This window comes from Belonocnema kinseyi, chromosome 7, assembly GCF_010883055.1.
Source record: "Belonocnema kinseyi isolate 2016_QV_RU_SX_M_011 chromosome 7, B_treatae_v1, whole genome shotgun sequence".
Classification (NCBI taxonomy): domain Eukaryota; kingdom Metazoa; phylum Arthropoda; class Insecta; order Hymenoptera; family Cynipidae; genus Belonocnema; species Belonocnema kinseyi.
The window spans coordinates 5914681-5927175 of NC_046663.1; the positions used below are offsets into that span (position 1 = coordinate 5914681).

Genomic DNA, 12495 nt, shown 5'->3' on the forward strand with positions numbered 1-12495 from the left:
ATTTACGATTGGACCGTAAGACATAAAGAATTTGAAATCAATAAATATCAACGGTCGAAGAAAGGTTTGATTTGTTTCATCAAATCATTTTTACAATTTTACGAATGTGTCTGTCTGTAGTCTATAGTCTGCATGCTGTAGGCAGGATAACTTTCGTAAGATCGATTAGATTAGAATCAGCTTTGGCATAATTTTTTAATTCATTAAAAGAAAGAATGAATTCGTAAACTAGCTATTTTGGATGAAAAATCAAAAAGTAAGCGCATTTTAAAAATATTTGAGATTTTTTTTTAGTTTCAAATTTCTATGCACAGCTATTTATAGTAATCAGTAACTCGAAGAATTTATTCGTATAACTTTTTTGAAAAAAAAAGGAAATTTTAAGTTATAGAAGTGTGAAAATACAAAAAACAAAGTCGTAATAAACATTTAAGGCCATACAACGGATGATATGAAAAAAGTCAAAAAAAGAAAAACATTGACTTTTTATGGCCCGAAAAGATTACCATGTCAACTTTTTGAATTTTATCAAATAAGTAAAAATTAAAATTGTTGATCATACACAGAAAATAATGAAAAATTTTATTTTGCGATCAAACTATGCAACATAAGAAAAAAATGAATCAACAAAAATTGCGCACTCTAAAAAGATCTAGAAATTTGTTTTAATCACTTTTAAATAGGACATCTAGTTTTTGTTTTTAGTCGTAAAAAACAACAAAAAACCTTGTGCTGCCCTCAGTAGCATAAATGTACCGTTTGATACTTTATTTTACAATAGCTAAATGAACAGCCTCGGATCGAGGTACAGAAATAAATATAATATACATTTAAAATAATAAAGTTGAACATTATGTAGAAAAGTTAGCATTTTCGACACAATCGAGTGCGAAGCATGAGATACGTAATAAAAATGTGTTTGTTAAAGCCGAAGGAGCTTTAACAAAAGAGAATTCACAATTACTAAATGGCAGTTGCCGAAGCTTTGACCTTTAATTTTTAAAGGCTTTTCTCGAATTTGAGACATATAGAAAGACCGAGCGCGTAGCGCGAGTTTGATGTTTCATCGAGCGCAATGCGCGAGCCAAATATATTATCAAGTTCGCAGCGTGAAAACCAACAGGCCAAGACAAGAGTTGAAAATTTTACTATTGTATTAAAAAATGTATGACTTTAATTAATATAATTAAATTTCATTTAATATAATTGAACAGTTATATTTAAAATTCGTTTTTTCCTAATTAGAAATTAATCATTTAACTTATAATTTGACAAGTTCATTCTTCTAAGTCAGTTTCAAAAAATAAAAATAAAATTATTCGTTCAGTCGAGATCTGTTTTGTTTTAGGATTTAACTATTAAGTGAAAAAAGTTATTTGATAAAATTTGAAATTAATTTTATTTACTGATAGTTGAACTATTTTGATAAAAATTAACCTTTGTTAGTAAACGATAAGCCTTTTTTAATAAAAAAATTAATTCTATTTTTTGAAAATTGACATTTTCTTTGACTATTAAAGTACTCAATTAAAATTTCTCTTTATTTGGCTAAAAATCCATCTTTCTCGAGTCAGGAATGGATCGTAGATCCGATGTCGAAACGATGTCACCGTCGTAGCATCGTCGAGTCTAAATCATCGTCGAACTTCAAGTCGATTTCGACCAGAATTATTGTGCTCTAAAAATAATTTATTTATCATAATTCGAGTGAATCCTGACTAATATTTTTCAAATTTGCTAGATATAAAAATCGACGACGAAACGACGTCATGTTGACTTTTAAAATACTTTAAGGTCAAAAAAATGTGAAAGTTCATTTTCACATACAGAATCATTATTATCAATATTTGAATGATTTTAAGTTTTATTTCATTCCCTACCACCTATTAAAAGTCCATTTGTTTTTTAATGAAAATGCTATGATGTCTGTTACTTTATTTCAATAAAGAATTCCATTTTAAAATAACGTGATGACAGCATCTCATAATTCATTCTCGAATAATTTTGCTAGTTCTATCATCCAAAATAAATAAATATTCATAATTATAACATGAATATAAATTCCTTCGAATTGCTGGAATATTAGGAAGTTCATCATTAGAGAATTCAAAGTTCCCGCCCAATTGCACTACGCATTCCTACTGCGCAATGCGCGTAAAAGTGACACTCTGTACGGCTTGAACGTCTGTGAACCTCTGTTCCGCCGCGTGTATTGTCGCCTGCTAGTTTGATTTTACGTTTTTAAGAAAAAAGTGGTGACATGTCAGGCGACCCTTAAAATAATTTGTTTAGTATCAAGGAGTATGACGAAGAAAGCATGAACGAGGAACCTCCATTGAGAAGAGCCGTAAAATTCAACATTATTTGCAATGGTCATGCTTGCCCGTGAAAGCATGGTTATTGCATACACTGTAGTAAAATATTTCTTGTAATTTTACCACTTTCAGAAGGAGTCGTAATATTTATTATTGCAAAATAAGCGTATTTACGAAAAAAATAAAAAACTACATTTAGTTTGTAATCTCACTTTCAGGTTATGCGACATTACCGTTTATTTTCGAAAAGTAACAATGAGTTGTATATTTGCAAGTGTCAAAAATTTAGATGGTTTGTTGAAATTTTTGTTCAGTTGAAAATTAATTTTTAACTTAGAAATTTTTTATTCCATTTTTGGTAGAAAATTTATCTTCTTTGGCTAAAATTTCATATATATCATATGTCTTTTTAAATCGAAAATACATTGTTTCGGTAGAAAATTAATTTTTTGGTTAAAGCCCTATCGGAAGAAATTTCTGAGTTTTCTTTAGCGAAATAGCCCGGCCCACTTGAGTCTATACACAAAGTCGATTTGAAACAAAATAGTCTCGGAGATTGAGAGATTTGGGTCCTTTTCAAGATCCTTTTAGTGGTCCTTTTAATAGTGGTGCGACGGTAATATAATGTTTCTTTTGTATTCGTCACATACCGGGCAGGCATAGTTTTTTATAGTAGTTGGTCTTGGCTAATCCGCTCTCCCTTTTTTAATTTCTCTTCAAATTATTAACACTTTTTTCAATGGATGAATTTTCTCATTATACTTATTTATAATTAAAACTTATATACTGATATACAATTTTCTAGTTAAATTCAAAAATGTCGTCTTTTTTGGCGTATCTCATTCCATTTACGAGAAACGTTCTATTAACTCCAATTTTAAGCATTAAAAAAAAAGTTAGATATCTGAAGTCATCGAAACCCGTAGATTACAAATTATTATGTTTTAGGCTGTTAACTATGAAATTTAAAAAAATCTACTTCTAAATTTTAATCCGAAAGCTTAACAAAGGACCCTTGAGTGTCGGCTACTCATTGAGATAGCCTCTCTCCTTGTTATTTATGATCGTATTCTTATTTCAATTTCGGAAAGAATATTTTTAATCCTTTAGACCATTTAAACGAGCTTCCTAGACCTTTAAAAATATCTACCTGAGTGCCTGCGAAGAATTTTTAGTATATACTTAAAGATTCTTTTCGGTAGAAAGCTAATAAATTATTTAAGAATTCAGTAATTTAAATGAGTTATGAGTTCACACACTTCTCCTTATACCTTTCTAATCACTTCCCTGATTGTCCTGAGTTGAGAGTTGTGATTTTTTGTCTCTTAGTTGTGAATTGAAAGTTGTACGCTGAGAGTTGTGTCTTAAGAGTTAGGCGAGTGCTCCTCACATCCCCTTATTGGGAAAAGGACGATAATCTGACGGACGGACACTTGATTCTAATACAAGGTTTTCTGCTCAGGACTATGGAACCCTTAACATTATCCCGATTGAAGATAATGTCAATAAGGAAGAAAATATAAAAAGTATTTAATTACCTATATGAGCGCAATATGTTTTTCGATCCGTTGTATGAAAGGAACAGAGTTTCTGTTGATAGGTGTCTATGAAGAAGAGTTGGTTCCCACGAAAGAAGGCAACCTCTGAATGTCCAGATTCTTCGACAACTGTTTCCCGCCTGAAAAATAAAATTGGATTCAATTGTGAAAATGAGGTATGACAGAACTTTAAATACAGGGATGCTACAGGTTAGGAAATTCTGGAAAATCCGGCAAGGTCAGGGAGTGTTCTACTAGCTGAAGTTGAAGTTCAGGGTTCGTTCGCAATTGACGTGAGTTATTTTTATAACATTATAGTAGGTAAGGAACCTACGAGGGGTCTTGAAAAAGTAAGTTTCTCTGCTCCGGGAAAAAAGCAAAACACAATTTTTAGGTTAAAGTAACATATTTATTTATTGTTTGACTTATAAACTATTTTTCTACATAGTCCCCTTGGACTTGTATACATTTTTTATATCTGTTCTCAATCTTTGACAAATCTTGTTTATAAAAATCCGTGCCCTGTTTTTTAAAGAACAAACTTTACGGTAACCAAGATGATCCGTTATGATTTTTTGGATTGCAGTTCGACAAATATTGATTTCAGGAGGCATTGAGTCCAAAATTCTGTCAATTGTAAAGCGCTTATCCGCCAAAATGATTTTTTCGACTACTGCGACTGCGTCATCTGTAATGGCGGTTTTTGGCCTGCTGCACGCTGCTCATCATGAACTTCTCCGCGTCCCTCGAGAAAATATATCCTAATATATGTATCCTAAAATAAAACTATGTTCGGTCCCAGCTCGCTAGATGGCGCTGGGGCAAAACGGCAGACTAGGGAAACTTAATTTTTGAACACCCCTCGAACATATAAACTCTGTTAATTCAATAAACTTGGAAGTTGTGGTAACAATTTTCTACATTGTCATCCTAGTGAGAAGGTATTAGTCTGTAGGAACGATAAATTTCGAAAAATTGATCGGATTTGATTCTCCTTTCGCACACCTTTTTAAGGCCTAAATGAAAAGAACAAGCTCGTAAATCCGCTATTTTCGATGCAAATTCAAAAAGTGAGCGCATTTCTAGAATGTTGAAACCGTATACTCAAACAATTTATCGTAATGACTTTTTTCGAGAAAAAGAAAATTATCAGAGTTATAGCATTTAAAAAAATAAATAAATGAAAATGAACATTTTAAGCCAAACAACGCATGCTTTAAAAAAACTTTAAGAGAAGAAACACGTTGATTTTCGAAAGGCTGATAAGATTATCATGACAACTTTTTGGTTTCGTCGAAAAGTTAAAAATTCAAATTTTGATCATGCTAAAAATAATGAAAAATCGAAAATTCCATTTTACGGTCAAGCTATAGAAGGTACGAAAAAAAAGTAACTAAAATTTCGCGCCCTAAAAAGACCTACAAATTTGTCATTAATCACTTTTGACAGGACGCGTAGTTTTTGTTTTTAATCGTAAAAAACAACATTAATGAAGAAAAATTAAAGTTTTGGAGAAACGACACAAGTTATAAAAAAAATAAATTGTCAAAAGTAGCTCCTCCAAAAAATAGCGAAAACTCAGTCAAATTTTTCGTGAATAATTTTGCATTGGACACGTAGCTTTTATTTTAACAGTTCAAACTAACATTGAAGATTAATAAAAAGATCTATAAATTTTTTATTAACCATTTTTAGAGAGAACGAGTGAATTTTCTCTCAATCGTGAAAAACAAGATTAAAAATTAAAAACCAAAATTTTGAAAGAACGACACAAGAGATGAAAAATATTAAGACAGAAGTTGTCTAACGAAAAAGTACCTAAAGGTTTGTAATAAGCTATTTTTATAAAAATATATTAAAAGCAAAATAATAAGCTTCTTGAAAAAAGTTAACAAGATAAATAACATTTTATTTAACAACATTTTCCGCCTAAATCACATCTGCATTGAATATAAACAAATAAAATTTTTGAAAAAGCGACACAAGTTACAGTAAATGTTTAATAATAATTTTTATTTTAACAGCATGCGCATTTGCTTAAATAATATAAATAAGGCCATAAACATACATACAAGTTTAAAATTTTTGCGCACAAACGTGGGGATATTTTTTTTATTGGGTTAAAAATTTTATTAATTTATTGAAAATTCAGCAGTTGTGTTATTATCATTTGTTTTTGCTTGGAAATTCAATTATTTTTGTAAAAAGTGAACCACTATTTGCAAATTAAATTTCTCATTAAAAATTTAACAACTCTATACAAATTTTGTCTTATAAATCTTTGTCTTATAAATTCAACCATTTAGTTAACACTTTAACTGTAGAAGCTTTTTATTTTTGTTAAAAATGTAACTATTGCCTTAAAAATTCTTTTTAATTTGCTTTAAAATTGACGTATTTTGCTCATAAATCGTTTCTTGTAGTAGGTCTTTAGTTTTGGGATAGTTTTTCCCTAGTTCCGGAAAACAGGTTTTTACGAATGCATCTGTTTGTATGTCTGTTAGTCGGTATGTATGTGTGCGAGCTCGATACCTTTTTAAATAAGTAATCTATTAGGTTGGCACTTGGTACACACTCTAAGTGTACTAAACTTAAGGCTAAGTTTGTTGGTCAGTAATTTTGGATGAATATACAAAAAAGTGAGCGCGTTTTAAATATTTTTGAAAGAACTTTTTTTTCAAATTTGAAAACTCTTTGCACGGAATTTTTTTTTAAACACCCGAAAATGAACATTCTGAGCCAAATTACGCACTAGATGAAAAAAAGTCATGAAAATAAAAATATTGCTTTTGGAATTCCCTAAAATATTATCATAAAAATTTTCGAATTTTCTTAACAAAAAGATAATTTAAAAATTTATATACAATTATATATAATTTAAAAATAAGACAAAAATTCAAATACAAGAATGCTCTGCGGTCATTTGTTTAGAAACTACAGAGTAACTAAGTTTCGTGTAGGTGTGACCGCGCGCGTAGTATGAGTGCCGGTTAGAGCCAGGCAGGTTGGCGGCGTCTCAGCGAAAGCGGCACTCATACTACGCGCTGCGTCACACTCGCACGGAACTTTGTTGCTCTGTAGTTTCTAAAAAAATGACTGCACAACATTCTTGTATTTGAATTTTTGTCTTATTTTATTGTTGTCTATCCACCATTGCCCGTTGTCCCACAGGTGGTGGGACACCCTGTATATTGCTATTTTAGCTTTATTTGATATATTTTTTTTCTAAAAAGAAATAATCACAGCAATTCGTTGCTATTTCAGGATGTCCATTTTACAATCCGACAAACAAACAAAAAAACACTCTTTACTTAAAACCTTGTAGCTAATCAACAAATGAAGATATCTGCGACTGGAATACCGCGTTTTAAGCAGCTGATCTGTACGAAATTAGGGACACCAAGCGGATTCTCCTAAAACCAACTCGATCCGCGAAATTCAAATAGTCTGCGTATTTCTTCAAGAGACCTCGTATAGCAGTTCCCCTTTACTAATTTTCATGTTGACAAATTATGTACTTTTATTTCTCTTCATGTTTTTTGTAAAGCAGTTTTTTTGCTTTCTTAAAAGTTGTTTTGTATTTTCTTTTATTTTTCTGCTTTAATTTTCTCTTCATTTTCCTTAATTAATCGTTTAACTATTTTCCTTTTGGGTCTGTAATCATTTATACGGCTATTTCTTTCCGCATCGCTAAGACCTACGATGTTTAAAGTTCTCATATACGCTTCCTGCTTTGCTTCTAGGCAGTCTGAACTTCATTATTCAACCATCCAACACCAGGCATTCTTCCTACAACCGCAGCACCACACACTTAAATCGCACATATAACAATGATGTCCTGAAACTTTGTTCATGCGCCCTCTATATTTTTGTTTTCTATAAGCGCCTCCCATGTTGCCCTTACTATGCTTTCGATTATCTTATTTTGGAAACCTACTCGCACATCCGGTTTCTCTAGGTTCTCAATTTAGATACGCACTTGTTTTGTTATCTTGCTTCTATTTTTTCTCCATCACCGACCTATGTTTATTTTGGAGATTAGAAGGTAATGATCAGAATTTCATTCAGAACCTTTTGTCACCCTTGTATCTTCCACCAGATCTCTTAGTGTTTCATCCGCCACAAAAAAGAAGTTAATTATACTGTGGCTATTTCCTTTGGACCAGTCGTACATATGGATCATTTTATGCCTAAACAGAGTATTCGGAATAAACAGACCCCTTTCTAAACATAAACCAAATAATTTATCTCCGTTATAGTTTGTTCTTGGATCCCCAAAATAACTTAGTACTTTTTCTGTATCCTGATTATGAATGCCTACCCATTCATTCATACCTCCTAGCAGAATTATTCTTTCACCACGATAGAAAATATTTATTGTGTCGTTTATAGTGTCCCAGAAGACGTCTTTTACTTCTCTGGGATCACTATCAACTGGCGCGTAGCATGCTATGATAAATAATCTTCTGGTTCCTATTTTCATTCTAGCCCACAGCAGTCTCTGGAGATACAAAATCATGATCTCCGAGATGCTTCTTCGCTCTCTAATGCAAAATCAGAACTTCTCCTTGCCTATCATGGGATTTAATATTTACTCCTGAGCATTCTTTAAATCCGCCTTTTAACACCCCGTTTTCTGTGTCTCTACTTCCGCATCCCCTTTTTAGCACCCTTTTTCTTGCTATAAGTTTATTTCGCGGCTCAAAATTATGTCTAAGTAGAAATTCATCATAGGGTGGAAATTGTAGTTTTAACGTCCGTCTCACAAAACTTCATTTAATAAGTGAGGGTTGGTAGGGGAGGGAGTAGAACAGGACCCGACAGAGTCGTCTTGAGTTTATGTTTTTATTCTAAGAAGGTCTCCAGCCTTCAGGAGCGTTGTATTCGATGGGAGTTTATGTGATCATATCTATTAATACCGACCTGTCCTGTGAGCATGACACTGAAAACTTATATAATATGCGAGTTTGTGTGTTTTTATTTTTTTTTTTATTTATTTATTTAAGGCCTAAATGTTTGAATTTACGATAAAAGGAGAAAACTCCCCCCCTTACCCTCCCAGGACAAAACTCTCCGCGTTGTTTGTAGTTTTTAGTTGACATTTTTTTTCATCACAAAATTATAATAAATTGATATAAATTACTTATCTTTAAGTAGGTTTGCGGGTTTTTTCTACAAGAAAGCCGAGATCCAGCCGAAAAAAAATCTCACTTGCCCTTTCTAGCATAGAAAGACGTATGTAATTTTATTTTATATACCTAAAGAGGCATTCTTATTGAATATTTATTGTTTTCACTCAGAATTTAATTATTTCATTTTTTGCAGAAAGTCTATGTTTCTTTACAGATTCAATTGTTTTGGTGAAAATTCTTTTTCTTCTGGTCTTAAAGTCATAAATTATTTGTTTAAATAGTAATGGCGGTAAATTGTTTATATATTTTATTTTTTAAATTCCATCATCGTGGCTTCAAGTTTATTTTCTCCGAAGAAAATTGACCTGTTTTGTTAAAAATTTATTTACTGAACCAAGGAATAATTTTTAACGGAAAAAGTATATGTTTATTTTTTCTCAAAACACCATGTCTCTGTCAAAGCTTCAACTATTCGGTCGATAATAAATTACTTTGTTGAAAATTTCATTTTCTTTGTAGCAAATTGATCTTTAGGGCCAAAATCATCTCCTTGGTCGAAAATTTCCTTTTTTTTTGTTTTCATTTAGTGAATTTTTTTCTTTCGAAATAACTTATTTACTAATAATTTGACTTTTGCATGCTTAGTAAAACGTCCATTTTTGTATTAAAATTAAACTATGTGGTTGAAACATAATCGATTTAATTACAGAATTTAACTATTTTTTTTTTAATGAAAATGAATCTGTCTAACTGAAATTGTAACGATTTCGTTGGAAATTAGTGTTTTTCTTGTAGAAATTTAAAAATATGGGTTAAAAAATGATCTGTGTTATTAAAGTTGTAACTGTTTGGTTTGAAAGTAATTTTATTTGTTTAAAAATTAATACTTCAACTGAAACTTTTAGTGTGAAATCAACGACTGGGTAAAAAGTTTGTATTTTAGTTGCAAATTAATATTTCAACATAAAATTTAAATATTATATTTTTTATGAAAACTTATCTCCTTTTGTTGAAAGTTCATATATTTTGTTTAACATGTATATTTTTTAATAAACAATTTATCTTTTTGGATGCAAATTTTTTATTATAGTTAAAATTCGTTTTTTCTTAATAAAAATTAATTTTTTTACGCAAAACTGTAACTATCCTAGTTTTATTTAAATATTTATTTTGTTTTTATTACTTGAAAAATTAATTTAATTTAATTTAAAATTTAAATCTCGTATTAATATATTTGGTTTAAAAATTCAATTTTCTTTTGTTTTTCTTTTTTCCTTTGAATTTCAATTTTTGCCTTGGAATCACCCTTTTTGCGATGAAAGCTCAACTGCTGTGTGAAAAAATTCATCTTTTTTCTTGAAAATTCAACATTTTTCATGACTTTTTTCTTGACTGCAAAATCTTTCTGATTTAAAAATTCAAATCTTTTCAAACTATTTGTAACTTAATTAGTTGACATAGAAAGCTCTTTAGAAATAATAATTAAACATTTTGGAAAGATTCAAAATTCATTTCAAACTTAAAATGATTTCAAGGAATTGAAAATAGGTGTGTGTAATTTTTTTCAAACTTCTAAATATATTTTAAAATGAATAGAATTTTTCCTAAAATTTTTCGTTTGGTGCTTTTCACAATTCTCAAAAAGTTTCTAAATTTGTTGTTTGAAATGTGCAAAAATTTACATTCAGTTTCAAATTATGTTGTAATTTCGGGACAAATAGCCGAATTTTGTCGGTACACACACTTTGTTCCAATTACTTAAAATTATTCCAAGTTCTAAATTAATATTGAATCTTTTCAAAACTTCAACATTTTTAAAAATTAATCTAATTCTTTCTTAAAATAAAAAGTGCTTAATAACTATTTATAATTCTAAATTGTGAGAATTTTTTTAAAATGTGGCGGATTTTCTAAAATTTGTTGAAAAAATTCGATTAATTTTAAAAGTTATTCAGAAGTTCTGGAAAACTTTTCAAATAATTTTAAATTTGAAAAAATTTTAAACAACTTCTATATTCGTCACGGTTTTGAAATAAAATTTAAGAGCTTTTCAAGGGTGCTTAAACTATTTGAAATTAAAATAATTTAACTTCTAATTCAAGAACTTTGAATTAATAAAAAATTTTTATTAAAAATTTTTTAATGTATCTAGTCTAAGATAACTTAATAATATAATTTACGAAATTTTTAAACTTCATTGATTGATTTTTTAATTTATAGTATTGAAAATGTTAACGTTGTTTCATATTGCTGTAACTTTATTTAAATCTTTCAACTCTATAATTTATAAATGTTAAAAATTCTGAATTTTGCATTTTAAATTCATTAAACTTGAAATTATTTAGTTGAAGAATGTTAGTCCATCCATTTTATACGTGTAAGCAATTAAGGCAATTAAATACACATTTTTTCAATATTAAAACTTTTAACTTCAACTTTGAAAAACTAAAATTCAAGGGTTCCACTTTATATGCTTTAATTTGTTGTTTATTTCATATTATTAATAATATTAATTATATTATTATAATATTAATTATTATTTAATAATAATACGTGAAGGCATTTAGAGATATTTATACTTTAAAATTCATGTTTAGAAACCATTTTTACTTTATTGTTTTTTTTATAATTTAGGTAGTTTGAATTTTTCGGCGAAGAATGACGTCACAAAGATATAGCGAATCTATTCGTTTGGAGAAAAATGCCGCGAGCGAGAGTAATATTTAAACTTTATTAATAAGAGAAAAATGTTTCTTATCTTTTAATCTAATTCCATGCAACATTTCCATTGTAGAATGGTGACAAATATTGAAATTGATAATAATTACCACTGTGTCAAGGCGGGTGTCGAGAAGTGTGGAAAGCTAGGTTGTCCGCCGTAAGGAAAGCTGGGTTGACCGCCGTAAGGAAAGCTGGGTTGGCCGCCGTATGACCAGCCGTATTCTGAGCTTGGTCGACAAATTACTGAATAAAAAATTGCGCTAAAAGCGCAAATCAAAAGAAGCATTCTCATCGTTCACAAGAAAACTTTCTGATGAATTTTTTTCGTGAGAACTGTGAACAGCAGGAAATTCATTTGGAATTTATACTCTCTGGTATTGCAAAGAAAGGTGGCAAGTCTAAGTAATAATCCCTTCTATTTTTCAGCTCTCTGAAAATTGAATTTATAAGATTTTAACTATTCATCCTAAAAAGAGGGAAAACTAGGCTACAAGGTATTATACGTCTTATAATGTACTAATAATTTCCTGGTGTCATTTCTCAAGCAATGATACTCATGTTTTCACAAGTTTTCAAGAATTATTAAAGAATTAGGTTAAAATGGCAGACCTCGGACTAATTTCAGTAATCCCACGAACGGTCAATAGTAGCATGAAAAAATAGAATAAATATAACTTCATGTAATTTATTAAATATTCTATCGAGGCATTAACCATTTTTGATATCCAATATACTGTGTACATCCCCCGAAAAATCTCCTGTAATTCTTTTAGATCTTTAGAGATGTAC

The 12495-nt window shown here is 29.9% G+C and overlaps 1 protein-coding gene across 1 annotated transcript in view; it reads right to left on the reverse strand.

Moving 5' to 3' along the window:
* The window catches only part of LOC117175952 (regucalcin-like), a 19179-nt gene extending 7050 nt beyond the window's left edge, over positions 1-12129 (reverse strand). The window contains exons 1-2 of the mRNA XM_033365822.1: positions 11814-12129; positions 3854-3993 (exon numbers count right to left, since the gene is read on the reverse strand). Of these exons, the coding sequence (XP_033221713.1) occupies positions 3854-3993; positions 11814-11998 (325 nt within the window). The 5' untranslated portion in view covers positions 11999-12129. The remainder of the gene's footprint in view (positions 1-3853; positions 3994-11813) is intronic.
* Positions 12130-12495: the final 366 nt, after the last annotated feature.